Raw genomic sequence first — 26,755 nt, forward strand, 5'->3', positions numbered from 1 at the left:
AGATAATGCTGGATCCGGGAAGAATGTGAGCGCCTAACGAAAAGGCTCTGATGTCCCGTGCGCAAGGCGCCACAGCATGTTTGGAAATCACGATCAGGATCCCAATCATGAGGCGCTTCCCGCATCAGCACCAAAGCGAAGCCTGAACTGACGCAAGGACGATGAACAGCGCCCCTTGGCGGGAACAATATGCGAATCTGTAAGGTATGAAAAACAATTTGCTCCTGAATCTGCATTTTCACTGCCCTCTATACCTCGATGATAGTTCTCAGGACACCGTTATCATAGCTGTATGACTGCGGATGATGTCTCTTCTAGAAGGTGAATTCCAATTACTGACTACTTTTTTTTTTTTTTGGCATATCCCACAATCTCATTAACTATCTGCACCAAAAAATATGTGCTCCAGTGAGGTGGTGCCCATCTCTCTCACGATATAAATTCTCAAAGCCAAGATTTCCGAATTACTGGCATTCAGGCAAGTCCAGATAAACGCCATACCCTCTAGTTCGCCTTCACCACATAAAAATAGCTCACATGGTTTGTTTTCAATTGTGAAACAGAATTCTGCCTCCAGTGACTTAAGCAGCCCAGTTATACTGAAAGGGGCCTGGGGAAAAAAAAAAAAAAAAAACGACGGGGAGTGGCAGGGAGGGTGGGGAACAAGGGGACTCTGGAAAAGCTGACTTAGCTGCACAATTCCCACCTGTGTGTGAAAACCTAAAACCCAAACCGGTTTCCGTTGGCAAGAATGTGAACCACAAAGGGGCATGCCAGCCAGGCTCCCGGCAGTCCCTCACACGTACCCTACTGCAAAGACAAAGTGACTTTCAGGTGAGGTGGAAAGATGGAAGCCAGTTCCAGAAGGGCAGAGAATAAGGCCAAACTGATTTCTGTAGATGCAGGGAATGGCCTGGTTTCTGGCCAATGACAGGGTGGGGACACGGGGAGCCACTCAAAGGCACCCAGTGGCATCTCAAAGATTCCTGCACCGAGGTCCTCATCACTGGGCTGTGACAAGTGTGATGGGCCCCACGTCACTGGCCCAGGTGAGGCATGCAGTGCTCTGATGCCTGAAGCACGGGTCCCTGTCACTAAGGGGTATGTCCAACCTTCCCAGAAGAAGTCTCCAGGGCCCGTGTGAACTCCTTCTGCGGGTTCTTGACCCACCCGTCTCCATTGGCCAGACATCCAGGAAAGCCTTGCAAGTTTCGAGCACTGTGACCTGAAAAATCAATATTCTCCCACAGTCCACACTATGGTACAACTATCCCTCCTCCAAACCCTTTTTTTTTTTTTTTGCTTTTTTTTAGGGCTGCACCCGTGGCATATAGAGGTTCCCAGGCTAGGGGTCTAACTGGAGCTGCAGTTGCCGGCCTACCCCACAGCCACACCACCACTGGATCCAAGCCGCATCTGTGACCTACACCAGAGTGTACACCAACGCTGGATCCTTAACCCACCGAGTGAGGCCAGGGATCAAACCCACAACCTCGTGGTTCCTAGGCGGATGTGTTTCCGCTGTGCCACGATGAGAACCCCCAAACCTGTTTTTAAGAAGTTCCAGAACTGCAAGAACCCGTTTGGTCCAAACCTACCGCTTTACAGATTGTGAAACTGAGGTCCAGGGACTAAGGTCATGCAGCGCCATCTGAGCCGCTCGTAACAGGGAGCTCTGGCTTCCCTCTCCGCACGTACCGTCTTTTGTCTTTTTTTTTTAAGTATTTTTTCAGCCCCTTTCCTTTCTCTGTGGCAGATTCCATTTCAGGCGCTCTGTTCCCCCACAATGGCAGCCCGATTTATACAAAGCTGTAAACAACGGCGAGAAGAGGGGGAGGGCTGGTAATAGATTTCCACCAGGATGTGCCTGACCTGCTTTTTTTCAACCTCAGTAATTAGAAAGGCAGTGGGGCTGTAGGAATTATTCATACGCAGCAAGAGCCGTACACTATACATTTATGTTAAACATGTCAAATCCGATTGAAATCATGCCTGCCAGCACCATATTCCATAAACACACTTTTCCCCAACAGTCGCCCAGACCCTGCCAGCCCATTAATACCTCCTTCAACAGCAATCTTCCATAGATTCAAATCAGGGACGCTCCACTGCACTAATTGCTCTGTGTGAGGTGAGCACCGTGGATTTAAAAAAATTAATAAAAGAAAGTCCCTTCAGGCCATTCCCCTTGAAACGTCACGCTCAAACTACAACAGGCGGACTCAAAACTTTTGCAAAAAAGACCAACACGGACGTCCGTGCGGGATTTCTGAAGCATTATCACGCTGTCATTGGAAGTTGGACTGTTGCCCCATCGTTGTTGGTTTGTTTGTTTTTTAAAGCGCCTGTACCCCCGGGTCATCTTGTCTCAAATTAGCTTAACTAGACCCAGCTTAGTGCTCTGTGGCTGGAAACCACCTTGGCTGTAGGATTTAAATAACCATCTTGCTATGATTCTTTTGCCAAGAGTTCAGTTTTTTCCCCTCATTATTGGTGATAAAGCATCACATTAATTGTATAGCCCTTAATTTATACCAATTAATGATTGACTGGATAATCACTACATTAATTACTGTTCCGTTGCCGACACTGGGGGCTCTTCAGTCCAGAACACGCACACTCAAATCCACACGGCTGAACGAGAACACGCCAGCACTTTCACACTGCAAAAGAGGAAAAGCACGCAGCTGGACGGTGGAAATGGCTGCGCATGAGGGAAGAGGTCTTGCTTCAAAGAACCTTCCTGAACCCTCCAGTGGCCCACAAGGGTGCTTTACACTTGCCTTGACTAGATGGGACCCTGAAGTGTTTACCCAGGGCTCGGTCCCTGTGCCACCGTTCAGCCTAGGCTGGTGGGTGTGTCTTGTCCAGGTTTTGGAGGGGAGGCACCCAAGGCTGCAAGAGGCCAAGGCCACTTGCTAACGGGTGGGCTTCTTGAGTCCACATCTAGAGAGGTCTTTCCACCTCCCCAACCTGCTCTCAGGCAGCACAATGCAGACGTACCGCAAGGCAGGTGCATGGCTGACGGCCCCACGCATTTCCAACACAGAGGTGGCTGTCATGTTACGGTTCGGCACTGCACGACCTCGGGAGGGTGCTACTCTCTCGACTCAGGATGGAGATGAAAACTCAATCAAATGATTAGACTGAAAAACTCCGTTCTTGGAGAGGTGGTGTAGGGCCCTGGTGAGAGCCAGGGCTCTGCCCCAAGAGGGACAGCCCGTATGCAAACTTGAACACGTCTTATGCCTTCTGGCAGCTCCACTTAGTTATCTGCAAAATGGCAGGAGGGGGTGAGGGGGCCGTTCGTTGCAGCACCTCTTCCACAGAGTGGTGGGTAAGAATCAAATGAAATCATGTATCTGAAGCAGGGCCAGCCCACCTCGTCCTCACGGCCCAGCACAGAGAAAACCATAGCAAGTGAGTATCAAGAGATGAAGGTGCAACTGCCCCTGGCTTCAGTAGCCCCCTCTCCCCTCGCCAGCCCCAACTGCAGGCCCCTGGGCTACAGAGATCAGTACCCGTGCACCCGAGACTAGCTGTGTGGCATGTGTGGCTGTGCCCTGCTGGGAGGGGCAGGTGTGACACACTAGCATAGGAACTGGCAAGGAGTTAGAGCTTAGCGTAGCCTTAACTCCAACTGGAAAGTGTAATGGACCTGCGACATATTCTTTCAAGGTTCCTTTGCTCCTGAGGATTTCTTGCTGCAGTGACCAACGCGGCTGCCACAAGCCACAGATCACGGAACTTTAAATTCATAAAAATTAAATAAAATTTAAAATTTAGCTCCTCAGTGGCACTAGCTGCACGGCACGTACTCAGCAGCGTGTGCAGCTAGTGTCCACTATGTCGTACAGCGCAGACACAGCAAGTTCCATGGGACAGCACCAACCCACGGCGAGACTGCTAGAAGACACGGGCGGTCCTGAAATCCCCAGGACCGCGCGTTACGTCTCCTAAAAGCAAGGCCCATAATCTCAAGGGACCCGTGACCGGTGGAACTCTGCCCAGTGCCCTGCATGTGGTAGGGACCACTGACTGTGGGACTGATGCTGCCATGACTCAAGTCACTGTGCTGCTTATCCTTGCTGCCACTCAAAGTGAAAGATCTGACTCCTAAGTAAAGGAAACCCAAAGAGGGTCCATTACCAACCTCCATCAAAACGGAAATCAGGAGTCCTAACTCAATGTAAAAATAAACGACAAAAAAAATTTTAGTAAAGATTATCCATTCCTGCAGAAACCCCCAAACTACATAATCAATAGCTGAGAAAATGCCAATTATCCAGGCCCATTTGAAATATTATTAATCTGCATCCTGAGCAGCCACTAATCAACAGTACAAATTGTGAAATCACTATTTATTTATTTGCTGGGAGGAAGCACTCCCCATCACATTTAATCAGACAGGAACGGCTCAATTTAGGGAATAAATGGAACAAATGCAGATTTTTTTTAATACAAAATACTAATAAGGATCCCAAAGAAAGCTCAGGAGAGGCTGCTGGCACATGTATCGATTCCAAGATCACATCAGCCCGACTACCTTAATAAAGCCTGTCATTAGACACTCAAACAATATAGACAGAATTATTCTTCAGGTCGAAGGAGGATCATTGGCAGGAGTCGAGGAAGAATTTTCCCTTCTCTCTTTACCACTGTGCAACTGGCAAGATGCATCTCGGGGTTATTCATTCTCTGTCCATCCTTTAGAAAGAAAGCTTAAGTACGGCCAGTTGCTTAAATGAGAAAGTTGAGCTTTATTCAACACTCTTCTTTTGGGTGCTCCTTTTAAGTCTTTGTGCAGGTTCCTGACTGCCTGGCACGTCTGCCAGGGCTGAAGACACATTCCCACTGAAGTATAAACACTCGGAATGAGATTTCACTGATCCCTCCTCACCAAAGCTTGCCCTAACCTGATGTAGGAGTTAGACAAGCAAATACAAGGTGTCCGGTATAGAGCCTAGCACACAGTAGGAGCGTTTCAAATGGCAGCCACTTCTTGTTTTTTTCGTGTCCTTAGCATGCAGAATGCAGCAAACACATATATCACATACCACCTGTACAATCCCACTAAATCCTTCTACGTTCCCCTCAGCTTCTCAAAAAAAAAAAGGAGGACTGGGAGAGAAACTGCCTCTGCTTTTCATCCTTTTATTTATCTAAACTTAAAACAAAACCAAAAGCCCCTCCTGACACAGAGTCACTATATGCCAGGCACTGTTCTAAGCTTCCCACCCTCAAACAGCCCTCACGGCAGGACGCAGGCCATTCTCAATGCCCAGCTCCAGTGAGGAAACCGAGGCACAGAAAGGCACGGCGAGCGAGGCAGTCACAGCGCAAGTGGCCGAAGCAGGATGAGAAGCCAGGCACCCAAATCGTGAGAACAAAGCCCCGACTGGCCTGGAAGGTTACGCTGTCTCCAAACCTCGCCTGTGAAATCCGCCTTCCGGCGCACGTCCTCCAGGCAGATGTGTTAAACCGCTGTCTGCAACGTTTGTTTCGATCTCATCTCAGGACTGCAGCACAGGCTGGGATCCCAAGGCACGAGAAGCAACCCGGGTGGACTCTCCTCGCACCCCAGGGCCTTCGAGCACGGACACCCATCCTCTGCTGCCTGGGCCTTCCTTCCAGATGCCCTAGGGGCTCGGCCCTGGCCCTCCGCACGAGGTGGAGCACAGGCCTCCGGACACCACAGACCCCGGTTCAAAAGGGGACGATGAGCAGCATGGACGGGCTGCGCATTCGGTGACAGGGACGCCCAGGAAAAGCAGAGCAGCGGCCCAGCAGGTGACGTGGCCCCTCCCGACACCTGGATGCTATTTCCCTGCCTCTCGGATTTCTCTTTTCTAGAAGGAAGAGCCCCCATTTTTTCAGCTTCTTCTCAGGGGCAGTATTTCTCAGCCTTCAGTCATTTTCATTGCTCTCCCCTGGCCTCTCTCCAAGATTCTGTATCTTGTTTAAATAGCAAAGGCCAACACTGAACATGATTTAAGAACAGGCATGCCTGGAAAAGTAACAAAGGCCCAACCAATATGGACACCAGAAGGTAAATATTTTCTCAAAAAAAAAAAAAAAAAAAAAAAAAGAAGGGAAAAAAAAAGAAAATCAAACTATTACAATCTTAATAGTGGAAGGCAGTAAGAATTAGGTTAACCAAATAAAATAATTGCTGTTGCCTGACATATCATTTCCTCTAATTCTTGTGGTGGTTTCTGGGAGACTTCTCTGTCCAGGTAAGTCTTCTCAGAAACAACCTTGCTGCTCCTCAAAAAAAAAAAAAAAAAAAAACCGCCAAAGCTTTTCTTCTTAGTTGCAGCAGTCGTCCCCCCCCCCCCCCCCCCGCCCCTGAGATGCACAAATGCCACATCTTGAGAGAGGGCCACTCCCCGCGTCTCTTAACACTGGCTTTGCCAGAAACAGCACTTGCTCTCCTGACTTCTTCAACTTTTTCTGGTCAGCCACCCTCCTGCCAGGCTCTGTGGCCTTCGGCTCCCCTCTGGGTGCATTTCAGAGGCCAAGGGAGGGCACCAAAACATGCAGAGGCTGCCCAGGGCCCCAGAGGCAGGATGAGGCCCCCTTCCCCCACGGCTCCCCCTGAGAGATTCCGGGGTGACACCCATCAAGAGCCACGTGACGAATCCCTGAGCCAGGCTTGGAAGCGGTGGGACAGGCCCTGGACCTCCCACGAGGAGGAACCACACCAAGGGCAAAAGAGCAACAGGGAGGTGGGGCTGGCAAGGCCACCTCAAAACACAGCGGCCCCTGGCACGGAGCCAGACACCTGGGTGACGACCAACAAGCTGGCGCGGGGGCCTCTCACAAAACTTTAAAAAACTCTTTACTCTAACATTAAGAGGAGAAGGAAGACGACCAATGAGAAAAGCAAAACTAAAACCCGTCTCCCACCTGCACGGAAGCAGCCAGGTTGGCGCGGGTGGAGGAAGGACGCGCCCGCCCGCGGCCCCGGGGCCTGGCTCCTCCAGCGGAGGAAGCGCTGGAGCTGCAGGGCAGCCACACTCTACCTGTCCACTTGCTCTGGTCCTTGTCGCCTCCACCCTCCTGGTCTTTAGCAAGCTCCTCGGGGTCAGCAGCCGCTTCACTGGGCCCTTCAACATCTTCAATGGCTTCTTCTGAAAGAGAAGAAAGACAAAATGTCAAGGATGAAAAGCAGACAGAAGATGAAGGACTCCTGGCTTCTACTCCAAAGACGTACCGACCACAAAACGCAGGCAGCCGACGCCTGGCCCCCTCTCCTCCCAGCGGCCCCTGAAAGGGTAAGAGTGGGGACTTCCCTTCCCCGCTCGTAGGTATGAGACTGCGACTCGCCCTAGATGTGCGGACATCAGGTATTTCCAGATGGAATCTGGATGCCTCATTGGAGCTTTTCTCATTGAAAAGCCAATCCTGCTGAAGAGATGACTCCATCCGAGTTCTTGAAATTGCATGCAAAAAAGGAGCCCCATGTTAGCGTCCTGCCTAACTCCACCGGCACTGGGGACTGGCGTTAAACTAGATGCAACCCCATCTTTGACCCTCATAAGGTCTCACGGTGCCTGCACATGTGCCAGACAGTGGCGGGAGGTTTTACAGTCATTCATATTCTGAAGAGTCACAGAGTCTCAGTGCCATGACCACAGCAATGGGAAGAGGTCTAGAATGTGGACATCTGGGGGCATGCCAGGCAGCAATGGCGAGAAGCTCTATTTGCAGAGAAAAGGGACAAAAAGGGCATTGGAATCCTACATGTCCATTTTGGAGCCCCTGCATTTTTTTACCCAGCACGGGCTTAAAACAAACCAAGGAAATTCTCTCCATCGCTGCACATGTGGCTTGAGGGAACGAAGAAGAACCATTGTTTCCAACATTAAATTAATCACAAAGTAAAATGCGACTGGCTTGCTGAAGTGGGGATGAGGAGGATAAGACGCTCTGAGGCCGAGGGAGAGGCAGTGAGACTTTCTCTCTGGCTTCCCTGGCCCTTTGGACTGGTTATCTAAAGCATTCATTAAGAGCAAGTTGAGAGGAGGAGTAAGCCAGGCAAACCAAAGTGGGTTGATGACGAAATATTTTGGGGGAGACTTTGAAGAGCACACCTTCCTGGGTGGAGACACAGAGGCCCTGCCGCGCACGTCTGCCGCCCACGGCCAGCACGAGATCGAGGTCAGAGCCACAGGACCAGGGATGATGGGATTCGGGGTTATGTTCAATGTCGCCCTAGTTCCCTCTAGCCCCGGCTCTACTTTGCAACATTTCCAGGTGTAGTGCCCCCCGATCCACCAGAAAATGGCTTCGAAATTTCATCTCACAAAGGAAGTAAAAGGAGTTCAAAGTAAATTGACCTCAGAGGGTTTACAAAACATCTGAGGAAGAAAGTATCTATTAGGAGCCAGATTTTCCTACCTCTTCCCCCAAAGTCATTAGAAGTCCAAGAACTGGAAAACTGAACTAGGGGTCAGAGAACACGTCTTCATGACCACCGAGAGGGGAGGTAGGAGGCAGCCGTGGGGAACCCGGACGAGAGAAGATGCTGCCTATCATTCCTCTGCCCCACCAAGAGGCTCCTACACCGAACGTCTAGGTCTCCTCCTGCCTCAGTGCACAGGAAAGTTACCATCGAGTCTCCCCATGCCCACCCTTAGTTCGAATGGAGAAAGATCAGGCAGCTTTGATCTGAGGTCCATCGGCGATACAGCACCACGTGAACATTCCGTATCCTTTAGGGGAGAAAAATACCCATAGAAAGTGCTAGTTGAGCAGTAACAAGCAAGTTACCCCATCTTAATTATGTCCAGGTAGGATGTTCAATGCACATGTTTAGGCTTTTGATAAACCTGTTCCACACTCTATTATAAAATCCATCCTCGAATGCGGATACTAGCATTCAATCAGTATTATTAAACTGGGTCTACCCCAAGCAGCTAGGTCTCTTAAAATATACTCATTTGCCCTAACACATCCTATGATACAAAATACCTCTAAGTACCCATACACTAACCAAACGCGATTATGCAAAGCGATGGCTCACGGGCCCTCCTCTCCGGCGCACACACATAACATCAGCACCTTAGATGGAGGCAGTCTGACGCCTACCAAACAGGGAATACGCTGTTGTGATGGACAGTGTCTGGAGGTGCTGCTCTGCAGAGCAGGGAGGAGTTACCCACGGGGGCGGGGCATCTCCAAGGCCAGTGTCTCTCTGCCGTGTGTTACACGGGCTGCAGCCATTCAAGCCAAGCGTTAAGAACTCGTGGTCACTCTGGCACTGACCCCACTTCTTTGAACCTTTCCAAACCAATCTATTCAGAAGACAGAGCCTGAGGAATAAGCTCATCATTCATGCAAGGCGCAAGGAACCCGCATGGCACTCTGTGACACTCCTGGAGCCCATATTCTACGAGCCTACGTGGGTCTTGGCTTTCTTCCGCCCTGGCCCCGCTACACGCAGAAAAGTGAAGGCAGCTGAGCTCCAGTGCGAGGGGAGACGACAGGGGTAAACTTAGGAACTTCTTTTACTTCTCTCCTTCTTCCCCTCCCTCGCCATTTTCCTTAAGGATTTTAAAATCAGGAGCTCCACTGTGGTGCAGTGGAAACGAATCCAACGAGGAACCATGAGGTTGCAGGTTCGATCCCTGGCCTCACTCAGTGGGTTAAGGATCCAGCGCTGCCATGAGCTGTGGTGTAGGTCGCAGATGCGGCTCGGATCGGGCGTTGCTGTGGCTGTGGTGTAGGCCAGCGGCTGGAGCTCAGATTCGACCCTAGCCTGGAACCTCCATATAACGCGGGTGCGGCCCTACAAAGCAAAATAGAGAAATGAAAAATCGAGTCGTCTTCTTTTTAGTTTTTAGATTTAATATTATCATTTCTAATATATTAGACGCCAAAAAGGTGTTGTGTGCTTGGTGGAATGAGGAACAACTGAGAAACGCCTGGACAAGCCAGCTTCGCTTACATGCAGATCCTCACCCTGCGAGAACACCAGGTCCCATTCAGCCCAGGAGGTGCTTCCCTGCAGTTTCAAGTGTGACCTACAGGTGTCGCCCTCTGCATGGCGAGGCCTGGAAGGGCAGCTCGCCACAGGAGGCAGACACCGTCTGGGCCGCCTAACCTGAGCATGTGGAAATAATATACGTCTTCAAGTGAACTGTCTGGTCCTGGGGAAATAAAATAGGACATTCATAAGCAGTTACACCATCTGTCTTTATACCATCATCATCAACAGCAAGAGGAAAAATAGCTCTTTAAAATGGATGAAAGCCCAGGCTGACAGTAACCAGAAAACTGTGAGCTCTGAATACCAATAAAGGTAGAGAAATGATTTAAAAACAGAGATATAAACTATGAATTCGTCTGGACAGCTCGGGCCCACAATGCTTTGCAGGCAGGGGATGTTCTACTGGTCCCCCAAGCCTCACAGCCACCTCACTAAGACCCAGGCCTAGGCACCTGCAGACAGGACCTGGGGCTCCCTGTCCTGGAAACACATGGGGACCGGGAGCAGGATGGCATCCAGCCCCGCAACAGCTGCGCCCATGCTCTGAGCTCCTGGGGCTGGTATGTAGCCCAGGCTCCATTTAGGGATGTTCATTTGATACCCACATGCCCAGAGAGTGCCGCACAGGGGAGGTTTTTCTCCCCACAGATCACAGAATGCATTTCCCCCCAGTGAAGTCAGTGGCAACTGGCTGGGGTCATCAGAGAAGTCAATTTTTTTTCCTCTGTAGTATCAGCTACTGACAGATGGTGAGAACATGCAAAAACCTGATGGATGTGGATCCAGGTTTATGTGGAAAATCCTCTTCCTCGGAAGACAAAGTCACTTTCCTTCCGCAATACATACAACAGCCCCCGTGCTATTCTGAAGGCCAAGAAACACAATTCAAAACCATCTTCTTCCCAAAGAGCTGAACCCCGTATCAGAACCCAGCCAGAACCCACCAGGAAGGCCTTCTCAGGGGCACAGCCAGGGCCTGGGTCAGCAAGTCACCTCTGCTCCCCACGCCCTGTTCTTGGCAGGAAGCAGGGAGGCCCAGTGCATCTCACAAGAAGGTCTGTCCTTCAGAAGACTCCAGAGGGGGCACCTCTAACCTCCCCTCGAGGCCGCCGCAGACACCTACTTCGTGGATACACCCTACAGTAGCCCTGAAACTAGGGCACTGCTCCTACTTGGATGTACTTCCACATTAAAGGGTTAGGGAAATAGAAGCAAATCTTGAATAGGTGTGAGGTCTTCCTGGTGTCCCTTCTGCCCTCAATTTCCATGTAAAACACAGGCTGAAGGCCTTTAAAAAAATCTATTTCCATCACCCTCTCTTTCTGACAACCGCTTCTCCTGACAGCACTCACTGGTGCCCACTCCCGTCTCCCGGGTAAGGGCAGAGCCCTCAGGTGTAAGAACTTCAGCAGGCACTCCGTCTAAAAGGGAAGGGCTCCTGGGGCAGCTTAGGTCTTGGAGTGATGATACCACGGCTCCAGAAGATTTCTCCTCAGTTAAGGCAGTTTTATGTCCCACAAATGCCAAATGTTCTCTCTCTTTTTTTCTTTCTTTTTTTTCTTTTTGGTCTTGTGTCTTTTTAGGGCTGCACCCTCGACATATGAAGGTTCCCAGGCTAGGGATTCAATCAGAGCTGTTGCCACTGGCCACAGCAGTGCCAGATCCGAGCCACGTCTGCGATGTACACCACAGCTCACGGCAACGCCAGATCCTTAAGCTACGGAACAAGGCCAGGGATCGAACCTGCAACCTCATGGTTGCTAGTCGGATTTGTTTCTGCTGCGCCACGACGGGAACTCCCTAAATGTTCTCTTAACACACCTTCTACTCCTCCTGGCGGTGAAGGGGACTTGCGTGGTTTGCCCATGTGTGGTGAAGGAGGACCATGGGCCAACTGGCACCCCCTGATGGATGTCCATCCACTGGGGGGCGGTGGGGGCGGTGTCTGCAACAATTTCACTGACCACCTGGAAGTTGGTTTGTGGAAAGAGCACGAGGCAGAAGCAAAAACAAAGGTGGCATCGGCACGAGGTTGTTACTCGCCACCACCGCGCCCACTCTCTGACCGAGTCACCCAAGAAAATGGGCCGGCTGCTAGAAAAGGATACTGTGCAGCCAATAACGAGGGCCGAGGGCTGCATCCATGGGGTGTATTTTACAAATCACAGACCTGACGGAAGGAGAGTCCATCACGGGCTTAGGCTAGTCCGAACCGCTCCTAACTCCGGACAGGATGATGCAGACTCAGTCAAACCGCCTCCCAAACCTGGCAAGACTCCTGCTGGGCCTTGGTGATAGAAATCTGGACATTCTCCTACGAACCCGAACCGGGTGTCGTGCACGCAAGGCTCAGGCGATCATGTGACTTAAATAATACACTAATCTGGGATCCCTGAAGAATGAAATTGTTCTTTCTTTTTCTTTGGGGGGAGCAGCGTTTGAGGGCGGGGAGTGAACTAAAGTGCGTCTGCCTGTCGGCAGGCTCAAGAGCCGAGAAACATTAGCTGTCATGAACCACAATCAAATCAGGTTTGAAATATTTAGCAGTGGCTTGGAAAATGCGGCGGTGCAGCTCTGACAGGCGAGATGTGCACAGACACCCACTTTCCATTATAATGGAAATATCAGGCCCGTTCTGAATATGTATAACCCAGAAAAATGTATTGATTTTTCATTCGGCATTAAAAAAAATGAAATAGCCTGCAGCTGTCAAAAGCCTTTTGTTAAAAGCTCATCTTTCCTGGAATGAGGTTTACCAGAAACAAGTTTTAATTGTGTATCGGACCTCTTCTTTGAAAAACAAAATAACCAATCTGCTCACTTTGAAGATAGGGTTAAAGCTTTTCCTTTCTCCATGTTCAACCTAATTAACCAAGGACAACCACCGGAGCTGGCGGCAAAGGCCCGGCACACTCTGACCGGCAGGAGGAGACACGGAGGGTGGCGGCCCCTTTGGCTGCAGCCTCTGTGGTGGGCAGCGGAGGTTTGCCATAATTGCGTCTGGTCCTCTTGTTCCTGTAACTAACCCTCAGTGTCGAGTCCCTTGGCTGTCCCCTCGCAGTGCTGATGGGCACCCCTGGAGAACAAGGGCTGAGGGCTCCAGCTGGCCCGATCCTCGCGGCCTCCTGTCATCCGCAGGGAACCTCTAATGGCTGGACATTTTCTACAAAATACGCAGGCTTTCTTTTGCAAATAGAGGTCAAAGCAAATCCTCCAATATGAAAGATGACGGCGAAAGTCTGCAGCGCTCATTCGGAATCAGATCCGGTGCGTGCAAATTCTGCTACAATTGAGACGTGTGACAGGATATGGTCTGCAATGCGGACGGACAGACAGCTCTGTGGGTCCCCCACTCGGCACAGCTCTCCAGGCCAAGGAGGGTAGGGGGAATGGTGGTGGCGCTTGTGGCCACACGCTTGGCGGCAGGCCCCTAACTATGCTCTTCTCCCTCATAATGGTGCGGCAAGCACCATCTCCCTGAATGGCACCTGCAGGTCGGCGACACCCCAAAGGCACAGTGACTTCCGGACACTTTCCCAACACCTTCTCCTCAAACACTGACGCTGTGGTTTTGCTCAACGGTGTCATTCTGGCCCTGCCTCAGGCTTGGGAACGGCCTGAGAGGTTGCGTTGAGCCATTAGGTTCTGTGACTGGCGATACTACCGTCCCAGAACCTTGCCCGTAAATCCAGGTGCTTGCTGCTCACCACACGTGCAGACTATATTCTCTGAACACACCGGTCCTTAGACTTGGCATCATGGTGAAGGTGACTGCACATCCTCACCGTGTGCACAGGGTCGGGAACTGACCCACCTGGAAGTTCACTGTGGGTCATCATCTGAGTATGATTTTTAATTGTGGGTGAACTTTGTCCATTCTGGTTTCCACATCATAACTCGGGGCAGAGTAACTGAGGAATAAGCCAAATCACGGATGAAGGGCCTGGGACCCAGATCCACCATGTGAGCGAGACATTCAGAGATACAACCATCACAGTCCTGGCGGGAAACCTTCAGGGCGGGGGGGGGGGGGCATGAGAGTGGGGCTGGAGGGTGGAGCAGGCGGGGGGTGGGGGACTCCAAGGCTGGCACATTCCTTCAGTCCTCAGAGGTATAGTATCGTCCTACCTTCTCAGGATAAGATGCCCTTTCTTTTCCAGCAGCCCCGAGGCCCCCAGTGCACTAACAGAGGCCAGGGCACTGCGTGAAAGGCACTCTGGTCTCAGACACTCCCCCCTGGCCCGGCCGCTCCAAACGCTCACACGGGGCTGGGGCACAGAGCAGGGAGGGCAGAGGTAGGTCTCCCTGTCCAGGCCGCCTCAGTCTTCCATCTTTCCCATTTCTGAGTTCTCGGCCAGGCCAGGCCGGGCCCCCTTGCCCAGGACCCTTCCCCAGCTGCAGTGAACCATCAGGGCTCAGCCTGGTGCCCCCACAGGGAATAATCTCATCCCAGGGGGCTTTTATTTATTTATTTTAAAGTGACCAAAGTGCTAATCAGATGTTTTAAATACAACTGGCTGCCCGAAGATGACATTTATAAAAACGACTTTCAGTCCGCGGAGAGGGAAGAGGAGGTGAGCGGGAGAGGACCTGGAGCTGGGAAAGCATCAGACACTCTGCCCGCCAACAGCGCCTTCTTTTCCCGCTGGGTCCTTTTCGGTGATCATCTTACCACGAGGATTCCTTTTACCACGAGGTGTGCATTAAACGAACACTCCTGGGCGGTGGCGCCGGGTGTTTCTAGACAGAGCGCGCCAGGCAGTGGAGGCCGGACAGCGCGCCGGGGGCCGCGGAGAAGGCGGCCTCCCCCTAGCGCCCCCACCGCCCCCCTCTCACGGCCCCCATCCCACCGCCTTGGCTTCGGCACCAGGCTCAAAGAATCAACACCCCGAAGGCAACATCGGGTATTATTAAAATGACTAATTGGAGAATAGAGACCATTTATGCTTTTGTATATTTGAAGATCTTGCCACTGTTTATAGAAACAAGAAAAATGGGGCTGGTGCGGCAGGAGGGAGCCCAGGACGCTGCAGCCCGCGCAAGCCAGGCTGGCGGCCAGGAGACAAGCCTGGGGCTGGGGGCCTCCGCGGCTGCTTTTCGCTCAGATCCACCCCTGGACGTGGACGTGAGCGTGGGCAGGAGAGAGCGGCCTGGGCCTCCCAGAGCAAACTGCCCGGCTCTGAGCTGTCTTCCTGCGCAGACGGCCCTGTCACACGCAGGGCCAGGGTCCTGCCATTTTTCCTCTCCTGGGCAAGGCCACTTGGTCATTTGAACCATTTGTCAAAACCATGCTGGAATTAAGGGGGTGGGTGGGGGTCACGAGAGGAGAAAAAGGGAGGAAACGCCTAGAGCCGGTATTGCAACCGGTTCCATTTATCTGTGTTCTCAGCAAAAGCACCTGGGTTGCCCCCTGCAGAAACACAGAAAGGATGAAAGCCAGCGTGTGGTGACAAAGCACAACGGAACAAAATATGTCGCTGACTCGCCTGGTGGCTAGTCCCAGGAAGATTTTTTTTTTTTTTTTAAATAACTGAAAGATGTGAGTTCCAGTTTGTAAAATACAAACACCCGGCCCTGAAATGGTTTCAGAATCCACGCTACGCCAGAAAGGCAGCCCTGTCCCAGATCTTCGCAGTACACTGGATTCAGCGGGGATTAATTCCCTTGGATTTCTACGGAGCCGTGATTGCTGCTGTTACTTCCACACATGAAATGTAAAAAAGGCAAATTCCCCGAGCATGTTTGTAGCGGAGCGTGATGTGATTGTGTTGTCATTTATGGGAAATAATCGCAGGCCCATCTCTCCCCTTCCCCCCCCCATTTTCCAGTCCAAATAACCATGAAAAATTACACTTCAATGTCAGGGCGACGACGAAGGAGGCTCGCTCGCTGGGAGCTCAGCGGATTTGCAGGGGGTTTTCCTTTCTTTGGACAAAAACTACCTTCAATTGTACTTCATTTAAAACGTGATCTAACAAATGCATTTTGACAAGTTCCTTTCTCTTTTCCTCCTTTTCTTTCAAACGGTATTTTGCACAGTTTAACCTCACGCCAAACTGGAATGTACTGGAAAGGAGAGGCGAGCAAAATAGAAGGTCCTTGAAACCAAGAAGGGTGCCCCCCCACCCCCACGCCCCCGCCTTCCATTAAAAAGAAAGTTGCAGAGGAAAATAATGATTCTAACTCAGGGCGCCACTGAGAAAGAGGAGAGCAGAGAGTAAATGGCAACGTCCTAAAGGCAGAAAATCTGATCGGCAGAGGCGAGAAGAGGCAGGGGGAGGAGGAGGAAGGTCTTGGTGGAGGAGAAAGGGCCTCAGAAGCTCGCTCACCAGTTAAACCATTCTGCGGATTTGAAAGCAGTACCTAAGGGGTCTGGATGGACCGTCAGAACTAGGGGTCACGACCACCTGGTGGGTGGGGGAAGGAAGCCTCTCAGACGGGGTACCACCCCCCCCCGTCCCCCCTCCTTAGAGAAAGGGACATTTTTCAACTCAACAGATCTGCCTGAAAGCTTTTTAACATTCCAGGTGTGAGGCCTGAGCAGTCCCTACAAGCATCTGTCTTTCAATAACACCCTGCTGGAAATAAACACCGCCAGGCTTCCATGGTTGGAGGGGAGAAGACAAGACAGATAAACACACATGAGTGATAGAAAGAGAGTAAATAAAAAAAAAAAAATTAACAGTTTCCATTAAAGAAGCCTGGTGTCACCTTCCGAGTCCAAACTGACCTGGCTTGTCAGAGAGCGATCTTACACTTAGGGCAAAAAAAATCAAAAAGCTCAGATGTGTTTCCTCATTTATTTGTACTTGGAAAATGTTGGAAACACATAGGTGACAAACAAAGGCAAGGCAGTCCTCTCAGTGTACTCAAGCATCTCCATACAATGAAGGCGCAGAGGAAAGGAAGGGGATGTGACAGAAGGAACACTACAGGATGACGATTAGAGCCCAGTGGGTGGGAGTGAAGCCTTGTGGGAGGGCTCTCGAAACAGGACCGCCAGCGCCAGCGGATGCCGTCTATGCCGGAATGAGAGCAAAGAAGGCGAGGGGGCCAGGTAGTGGCCGTGCAGAACCGAGGACTACAGTGCAGGGGAGACAGGATGCAGTAATGCCGAAGGGAAAGAGGGAATCGTGGGGGCTGGGACATGCAAGAAAGAGAAATGAAAAAGAAACAGGTGAACATTTTGTTTCTGGCCATCCAAACAAACAGCACTCGACCCAGGAAAGGTAAAAGCATGACACCAAGGGTTTGAGTCGTATGACACACAAATGAGGGGGCTCGAGTTCCCAGCCCCTTTGGGGCCTCACTCTGCTGCCCACACTGTCCAAAGGGGTCTCCAGCCCATTACGGAGAGAGCTTTGCCCGGGAAGCACGGGGCACAGGCACAAATGCCAGTCTCCTCCCATCAGTGGGCAGCAGCGTGAGGAGCTGGCTGTCAATGAGCTTCATTCTGCATGATCATAAGCCACTTATATGCACAGCTGGTAAAACACGCTGATTCATAAAAACAAAGCACAAACAAAGGCTTACGCTTTCCAAACCAGATCTGCGAAACAGACATCAGGCCAATTCCAGGCGACTCTGTAACCCAGAAAAGCGCCAGCTAAACCTTCCCTCCCTCGGCCAGACCCAAGCATGCACAGCGGTCACCACATATGTAACAGCATCCCACGTCCCAGAATGCAGTGCTGGAAACGCACATGAACCTGGCGGTGGCCCAGAAAAGAGTCTTTGAGTGCCCTGGGAGTCCTCAGGTGCCTACCAGGCGTTCTCTGTCTGGTGCAGGTGGCAAAGCGCCCTGCCTCTGCCTGGAGCATCTGCAGTCACACCCCACCCCACCCCACCCCCACCCCCAGACATTTGAGGATGCGCCTCCACGTGGAACGTCGAAAGCTGGGCCGGTCTCCAACACCATCAAGTCCCCAAACACGCTTCAGTCTGAAACAACTAGGCAGCAGAAGCAACCTGTTTTAGTTGACATTTCCTAGGAAACTGCACAGAAAGGGAAGCAGGAAGCTCAGGCACAGGGAAAATCCGAAGGTTTATGTTCACGAGCTGTCCTGCCTTAATGGGAGAAAAAGCAGATGGACACCCTCAATTGTGGTCATTTTCAACGTGCACCTTGTGAGGCTCTTCTGTGCCCAGAGGGAGGAAAGAAAACTCTTGGATCTCCTCCCCCTTTTTAAAACCTTCTGAGGTTATGCCAATGGTTGAATGCAAAGCCTCTGCATTTTTAAAATGCGGACCTTGTACAATGGTCCTTTTCCACGGTTTCACAAAGTGATGCCACTCGCCGCTGCCCACCCCCACCCCTGCCCCCAACACACATCTGTCCTCTCAGTGATTCTGGCTGTGGAGAGCAGCCCATCCCCAAATCTGCCAGGGCTACGAACTGTGATTTAGTCTCAGCCTCAGGACCTTGTATAAATCTATTCACCGTTTCCTCCCGTGAGATGTTGCTCGGACCTAAGAAGAGACTAGTATCCTTTGAAAAGCAAGGAAGCCAGTCTACTTCCCCAAATCTATACACCACCGTGTATCTCAAGGCACAAAAACATAGTCATGATCAACAAGGCAAACAAAGAACTGAATTCTCAATTCACACCCTTCTCCTTCATGGTGGGAACATTCGCCAACAACCCACGCATGAAACCCGACAGACAGAAGATGTGGCCGTGAAAAGAGAAAGTCATCGGGGACGCGGGCAGAAAGGGACAGAGTCAGACGGTTAGGAAAGATGGAGCTGCAGAAGTGTGCAGCACACGGTTACGCTTTAAAGAAACAATATTGGATGGTTAAGCTCTTCTGTGTGTCTACTCCAACCAGAGAAAGTACCAGAGACACTCAACAGGGAGATCGTTCCATCAGAACCTTCCCCGAACTTCCAAAAGTGGGCACCTTATTCAGAGTGAATATGGACCCAAAGCAGAGAGAAGAAGGAGAGGAAACTCACACCCAGTGAAATATTTTGCTTCATCTGATGAGGCCGAGAGTTCTAGCTACGAAAGCAGTAAAACAAGCCAAAGGCGTGAACCAAAAGCAAACCCAAAGCAAGGCGATCTTAAAGTTGAGATGGTCCGATGATTTGTCACTGAACAAATAACTTTAAACATAAAAAGAGGAGGAGGGGTAAGGAGGAGGATGAAGATAGTATCCCACGAGAAACTTTCCTTAAAAACCCCACCTTGGTAAGAGCGTATCTTAAAATTAAATATATGTTAACGGCAGGGAAAAAAAGATCATTTTTGGAAAGAATTCATCTGCGAATTGACTCAACCTCTGAGAAACTTTGGTGATAGGTTGGAAAGAACAGGAATTGTTCCAGCAGAAGGGAAATGACCAAAAATTGAGCCTTAAAGAGAAATAAATTGAAGCACGAGACAAAGGCAAGAAAGACAAATGGGTCAATAGACTAAAAAAATCGAGGTGTGTAAAGTTTAGCTTGACCCATTAAGGTGCTGGAATGAGAAGTTTGTGTGCTGCAGAAAATATAAAAGGATGTAAATGTAAATATGTGACACAGGCATGAAAGCAAAAGGAGAAGGCATAAAAGCATGAACACGAGTCAAAAGCGACGTTAAGAAAAAATGGCTGTTTGCAGCCACCTGGTCATCAGAGGGATCTGCCTTTGTTATGAAGGACTTGGGGGACCGGAAGCACCTCAATTCTACCGATCAGGGGCCCAGGGCCTGGAGAAGGGGAGGGTTTCAAGGCTACACGGTGAGGCAGCCCAAAGGAGGGTGTCCAAAGGAGGCTGAGGGGCACCAGCCGCAGAGGAAACCAGTGGTCGAGATGACACTCACGCAGCCAGACAAGCACAGAAAGGAGGAACGGGCAGCCTAAAAGGTGAGGCCTGGTGCCCTGCTCCCTGCACGCTGGCTCCTGGGGAATTTTCATCCATTAAAGCTCTGATAGGAGTTCCCATCGTGGCTCAGTGGTTAAGGAACCCAACTAGGAACCATGAGGTTTTGGGTTTGATCCCTGGCCTTGCTCAGTGGGCTAAGGATCCAGCGTTGCTGTGAGCTGTGGTGTAGGTCGCAGATGCGGCTCGGGTCCCGAGTTGCTGTGGCTCTGGCGTAGGCCGGCGGCTACAGCTCCGATTCGACCCCTAGTCTGGGAACCTCCACATGCCGTGGGTGCAGCCCTAAAAAGACAAAAAAAAAAAAGCTCTGATATTGCAGCAAATGGGTTCTAACGGTGGTACCATAGCTGTTTAAAGCAACTTATGGTTTACCTTTTGAGACAAAAGATAAACCCATTTTTGGACAAAAATGGGCTCACCCAAACAAAAATGCACCAAAAAAAACTAGTCCCTCCGGACCCAGATATCCATGTTTCTAAGCAAATACACCCTGATAACTTCCTGCCCTTGGCCACATGGTACCCAAAGTAAAACCATCACGTTAAAGACAGACCAAGCCTTGGGAGTTCCCGTCGTGGCTCAGGGGTTAACGAACTACACTAGTATCCATGAGGACGTGGTTTCAACAGCTGGCCTTGCTCAGTGGGTTAAGGATCCTGCGCTGCCGTGAGCTGTGGCATAGGTCACAGATGAGGCTCGGACCCCGTGTTGCTGTGGCTCTGGCGGAGGCCGGTGACAGCTACAGCTCCGATTGGACCCCTAGCCTGGGAACCTCCATATATGCCGTGGGTGTGGCCCTAGAAAGGAAAAAAAAAAGAGAGAGACAGGCCAAGCCTGCCTCTTTCCTTTCCCCTGTTTCTCTCCTTCTCCCTCTTTCTCGTTCTTTCTCTCTCTCAATCTCCTCCCACCTCCTTCATGCCCTTTCTGGAGGAGGGGAGCCCAGTGGTATCACCCCAGTGGCTTGGGGCAGGGCCTGTCAGAGATCCTTCAGATCCAGGGTGAGGGCTGAGGGGCCGCCACCACCCCGAATCCCTGCCGCAGAGAACTAGCAAAAGCCAAGTAATTGCTTTTCCCCTTCCACTAATAAGCTTTTCAGCAGAGGAAGAATTCAGCTTCCTGTAGTCAACAGACCCTTTTTTCCCAGACTCTCCTCGCTCCAAATAATCTAAAGTGACTGCAATTTCAGCCCTGGCTCTCCAGCATTCAGCTCCACTGGCTGAGGTCAGAGGGTGTCAAGTGAGGGCTCTCCAGTTCTCTCTGCTCTGCCTGCACGCCACCCATGCTTCTCTGTAACTGAGGCAACCTGCTTCCCAGCCCTACGTGTCTCCCCAGCCCACGGCACACACTGACTTCAGTCAGGATTCCAGGAAATGTTTTCTAAGGCCCAGAAAACACTGGGGGAGAAAAAAAAAAAATCTCTTTGCTGTAAACAACTGATTAGTAATGACCAGCTTCAGAGGCTCTGGTGACCTGAGCCACTCATTTCCTGGTTTTAAGGAAATGCACTACAGTAGGATTTTTGTGTGTATGGTGGTTAAAGCCATGTGGCTGGTTATGTGGTTTTCAGTTTAGTTTTATGCAAATGGCTTTGGCTTCGAAATTCTTTCTCAAGATCGTGTGTTGGGCTTCATACTCTTGGCACTGGTATCTTCAAGCCTGGCCTCTGTCGAATCAGCTGCCGTGGAAAACCGCCCCGCCCCCTCCTCTGCCTCATTTCCCAGATGAATGAAATGCGATTTCAATTAAGAAGGGCAGCACCAGAGCTGCCTTCTCCGTCTTGACGGAGATCTAAGCAGAGCGTGCAGACAGGAGTGAAGGTGAACAAACAAACGGACTCGGGTAGATGGATTGAATGAGAGAAAGAACAGGTGTGTGAACAGGTGGGGCCCCCGACAGGTTCCCGTCCCTCAGGGTGATGAAAGGACTTTGGCGCGGAAGGCCGGGCTCCAAGCCGGGGACACAGAGGCAGGTCTGGAAGGATGCTGCTCTCTGGGCCTGCAGCCAGCACCCGGGAGGTGCCGGGAGGGAAGGAGGGCTGGGGACGGGCACCCAGGGAAGAAGTGAACACCCACCCCCCAGCCCCATCCACTCACACACACGCTCACGCCCAGAGGGGAACACTTATTTCTGGCTGCAGCCAGGCCTGTGATGGGAATTTATTTCCCTCAATTATGTGCTCTTGTCCTAGTCTTAGTTCATCACTGCAGTGCAGCCGAGTCAATGAAAGGCTCCGTAATGAAGTAATCACATGCACAGGGATGGCCTGCCACCTGCCCACTGGGCTGGCCAGGCTGCAGCCACCCCTGGTCCAGAACCCAGCTGACATGGGCTCCCCAGTCTCCCCTGACCCTCTGCCCCACCCCACCCCTGGGGCGCTCTCACACTCCACCTCAGGCCACCCTGGTCTCACCCCAGCAGCCTTTGGCCTGGGGTGCTGCTTTCTTTGATACAATCACAAGTGCCTCGAGTGCATACAGAAAATGGACGGGAATAGCAAAACAGGACTGATCAGAGCAAAATGCCAGCCACGTGCCTCCTCTCCTGCCTGGGTAAAATCCTTCTGCCAAGAGCCTGATCATGCAAACCAACACCAGGCCCCTCAGAAGCCTACACTTGCTTAGGCCATTATTACCTAGTAATAATCATAACGGCAGGAATACAATCATCACCCAGCTGGAGCAGGTACCATCATCGCCCCCATTTCACAGATGAGAAAACTGAGACTCGGCAAGGTTAAAGTAGTAGCAAAGGCCACAGCGCTGGTGCCAAGGCTCATGCTCTTAACCAACTCCCTTCAGAGCTGTGGCCTCCACTGTTGAAGCTACACTTCTGCTCCAGCTAAACGGCTACTCACCCACACGAGGCGTCTCCACGGAACACCTGCTCTGGGCACCAAACACAGCTGTCAACAGGACAGGAAGGCCCCTGCTCTCCTGGGGCAGAGGTAGGCAGGAAGTGAGGGAACAAGACAGATGAAAAGCAGCTGAACAACTGGACATAGGTAAGGAAGTGGACAGGGGAGGACAATCAAGCAGGCACAGGGGACAAAAGGAATCCCGGGGTTATTTCATAGACGAAGCTCACGCAGGGGGACACGGAAACCCAGACCTGGACGAAGTGAGGCTGTGAGCACAAGAGCCCTTCCAGACCAGCAAGTGCAAAGACAGGCGACGGGCCTGGCCCAGAGACGAGCTCAGACGGGGATCCCAGGGGCAAGTTCCCACAGGTCCTACAAGCCCACCTCCGGTCAGGGGCAATGCTGATATGTAAGGTGCTTGTGTGAAAATCAGAACAAGGAGCTTCCCTTCAGCACCCCTCCTACTGGGCAGAAATGGCCGCAGACTGACCACCCTGCTTGTGAGGTAGAATCTGGGATGGACTGGGTCCTTGCTCATCCCCTACAGCAGAGGGCTGTGCGGGAAGGAGGGCTGGGGGGGCGGGGGGCAACTGGCAAAGCTTACCCGGCTGCCCCAGGAGGGCTTTCTCACAAACAGGCTACTGTAGTTCTCCAAGCAGGTGTACTGTAATATATAAATGCAGATAAAGATAACATCTCCTTGAGCCTTTCCCTTTACGGGCAGTGGAGAGGAGCTGGCACTGGTGAGGAAACGCCAAGAGGAGAAAGGAAACGTGGACCATCCCTTGATGCGGGCAGCACGTGGACAGCCTTGACAGCCATACGCCACTAGTACCATCAGACCATCGCGGGCCAAAGCACCTCGCTGAGGAGGTGAGGGGACAGTGCCAAGATGGGGCCATGGGCTCAAGGCACAGAAGGGCCACAGCTCCAACCTAGAAACTCGCCACCAACCATTCTGCACATCCGTTCTCTGAAACCATATGGCCTTTCCATGTAAATGAATTTCAATGCACTTTGCAAATGTAATCATCTAAAGAAGCTCCGTGCCCTTGGCCGGGCAGCTATTGTAACGTGAGCTCTTCTGAGTGCCCGATGAACTTGGGGGGCAGGGCGGGGGTATTGTGGAAAGAAGTCCCGCCCCACTCGTCACCACCTAAGAGGTGTCTCCCCCTAGTGACCACCACTGGCACACCAGCCTCCGCTGCCTCGGGGCTGGAGCCAAGTAGCTAGGTGCAGGTGAGCGGGCATCACCTGGCTCTTCAGGCTGCCTTGAGTCCTCAGACCAGCCATCTGAGAGTACCCTGGGAGGGCCGAGACAGAATCAGTGGTCAGGCCCCATGTGTTTGGGGGTGGGGGCTGCAGGAGAACAAAAGAAGGGAACAGGGGGCAGGTGAAGAGGGTTGCCTGGAGGAGCCCCTTCCAGGCCTTCTGGGGCTCCACAGGGGGTTGGGGATGGACCAGTAAGACAAGCCCCGATGCCAGAGCAGGACAAGAAAGCACAAAGCCAGAATGTGGCAGGTGAATGGGACAGGACGCAAAACACGGCTAAAGCCCATCACTGCTTAAAGGCAACACCAACTCGGGTGACCAGCGATGGAGGCCCAAGGAGGTGGCTGGGTAAAGGGGGCTGTCACCTCTCCCCACTTCATTCCACCCAAGTCTTCGGGAAAAGTGTGTTGTGGGGAAGGGGCCAGAGTAGGAACGGGAGCCTTAACTCGGCTGCTGCCTTTTACAGTACACTTCCCAGAATAAACTGCCCCAAGACTTCATCCATCGCCAAAAAAGGCAACTATAAAACACTCGTGGCCAGCCCCTTCCCTCACTCCAGCACAGCCACCCTCCTCGCTCTCTGCTGGGTGGCAGAGGGGCGGGGGTGGCAGGGAGGCGGCTCAGGCCCCTACTAATTGCTCTTGGACGCTGTGCGGTGTGGGGGCCCATCCCTGCGCTGAGCAGTTAGGAACTTCCCAAATCATTAACCTTTCTCGGAGTGCATTGTACTGGGAGCTGCTCCCTCTGCAGCCTATTCAGGAGCCCTATTGATCTGCCGCACACTCGGTGCCTTCAAAGTTGTTTATGATCAATATGCAAATTGCCCATGGCATTGATCTAGTATTAATTTTCAATTAGGGAATCCACAAGGGGTCTCTGAGGGTCAATACCTAACAATGCAAAGGAAACTCCGCTGAGGAGTATCGGGCCTGATGCTGATAAAAGCTTCCCTAAGCCTCCTTCTCAATAGTTCCAGGCCCTCAGGGCTGTCACCTTCGCTTTGGCTCATTCGGTTCCCAAGTCAGACCCCTTTGGCCGCCTCCCAGGCTGGGGCTGTGGCTCTTGCCCTATGCGGCCCCTCCTCTCCCCGCCCCCACCCAGTGCCACAGAGACACTCCCTGGCCTGCCAAGGGTTCTCCCGTCACCCAGCCTTTTGATCGGATGCCCCAGGCTGTGCCTCCGCGTCTCCCCGTGGCCTCCCCACGCCACGCCCAGCCCCAGGACCACTGTCTCCCCCGGCTCCCCAACCACACATACCTTCTTCCTCCCTCTCTCCCTCGCCCTCGTTTCTGCTTAGTCACGGAACGTCACCTTGGCATGCTGCCATGGCTGGAGCTGGCGAGCTGCACGGTGCCCAGAAATCTCAGGCAGTCAGGCAGAGCCGCCAGGCTGCCAGGTTATGCTTGGCAAACAACCCACTGATGTCATTGCAAAAAACCAGGGGGGGGGGGGAAGGAAAAAGGCAGAGCTTCAAATCATCTGTTTCGCCTTCTTTCTTTCTTCTCGCAAAATTTTCCTCCCTATTGAAACACGGAGGTAGGGGGCTGGAAAGATGCTAATGACCTCACGAGGCGAGGTTCATGGTTCCCAGAAGAGGCCTCGGCCCGCCCTCCAGGAGCGCAGGGCAGTGCGTGTGAGCCACGGACGGGGTGTCCCTGGGGAGAGCGTGCCCAGCTGGGACCCGAGTGACCCGGGAACTCAGTCATTCCATTACGCCCCTAACAGCCCCTGAGAGACGCGCATGGGAAAGCCGCTCAGCCAAAGGAGCTGGAAGGGGAGAGGGCGCCAGGCTCTCCTCCCAGCAGGTACTGGGGACGAGCTGGGCACAGCTGTGCTCCAGCCTGGGGCCCAGCAAGGACTCCATCTGCCAGCTCTCCTCAGCCTCGGCTCTCAGTGCTCCACCGGTGCCTCCCTTGCTCTTTCGGTGGAGTAATCCTCCGGAGTCCCAGGCTCTGTCGCGGCCCAGGAGCCCGCTGGAAGGCCCAACTCCACACGGAACCGGGCGGTTGCCCCGCCACTTTGGGCACCGCCACTCACGGTGCAAACCGGCGCATTAGCCAGCCAGGCTAATTGGTTTATGGATAACATTAATTACCATGTTGCTCATTAATGGATGAAATCTTTATTGGTGCCATTGATCAGCAGACTTGTTAGCTGGCCTCCTAACCAATGGCGGATGTAACAAGCTCTCTTATTGGCATATCAATTAATGCAATCAATTCCTGGCCAGCGGCTGCCATTCGCTCCCCTGGTTGTTCAGAGGCAGGAGGCGCAGCCGTGTCAGGCCAGCCTTCCCTTAGAGTTCCCGGTTCTCATCCGAACTCCAGCTGGCCTCTCTGCCACTCAGGGCTCAACTATCGAGACTCAAAACCCCCACACCCCCAGCACCCCAATGAAAAATCACCTTTCCATGGTCTGGCGGTGACAAGAGTGCTCTTCTCTATCAGGGTAGGTGAGCTAGAAGGAAAGGTGAGAGGGGCCAGGGCTGTTAGAGCAAACGGGAGGCCTGGAGGAATCCGTAGTTTTCTAGATGAGCCACCAACAGAAATGATTAGGTCTCCAGATGGACTCTGGACAAGACTCCAGGCAAAGATGGGAGCAGCCTCACAACACAAACCACCATCATCAACCCTCTGCTTACCTGGGGAAGCCTCCTCAGACACCCCCCCTCCCCCCGCCGCTGAGCCCTGATCCACAGTCACACCTGCCTCCCTGCCCAGCGGCATCCAGCTCCCTTGGTGCCTCCAACTGACGGGCTCTGCGTGAA

The 26,755-nt window shown here is 52.2% G+C and overlaps 1 protein-coding gene across 1 annotated transcript in view; it reads right to left on the bottom strand.

Moving 5' to 3' along the window:
• Positions 1-26,755, bottom strand: part of ZFHX3 (zinc finger homeobox 3) — a 248,141-nt gene that overhangs the window by 40,081 nt on the left and 181,305 nt on the right. The window contains exon 5 of the mRNA XM_047792856.1: positions 7,026-7,133. Within this exon, the coding sequence (XP_047648812.1) occupies positions 7,026-7,133 (108 nt within the window). The remainder of the gene's footprint in view (positions 1-7,025; positions 7,134-26,755) is intronic.

This window comes from Phacochoerus africanus, chromosome 8 (genome assembly GCF_016906955.1).
Source record: "Phacochoerus africanus isolate WHEZ1 chromosome 8, ROS_Pafr_v1, whole genome shotgun sequence".
NCBI classification, from domain to species: Eukaryota; Metazoa; Chordata; class Mammalia; order Artiodactyla; family Suidae; genus Phacochoerus; species Phacochoerus africanus.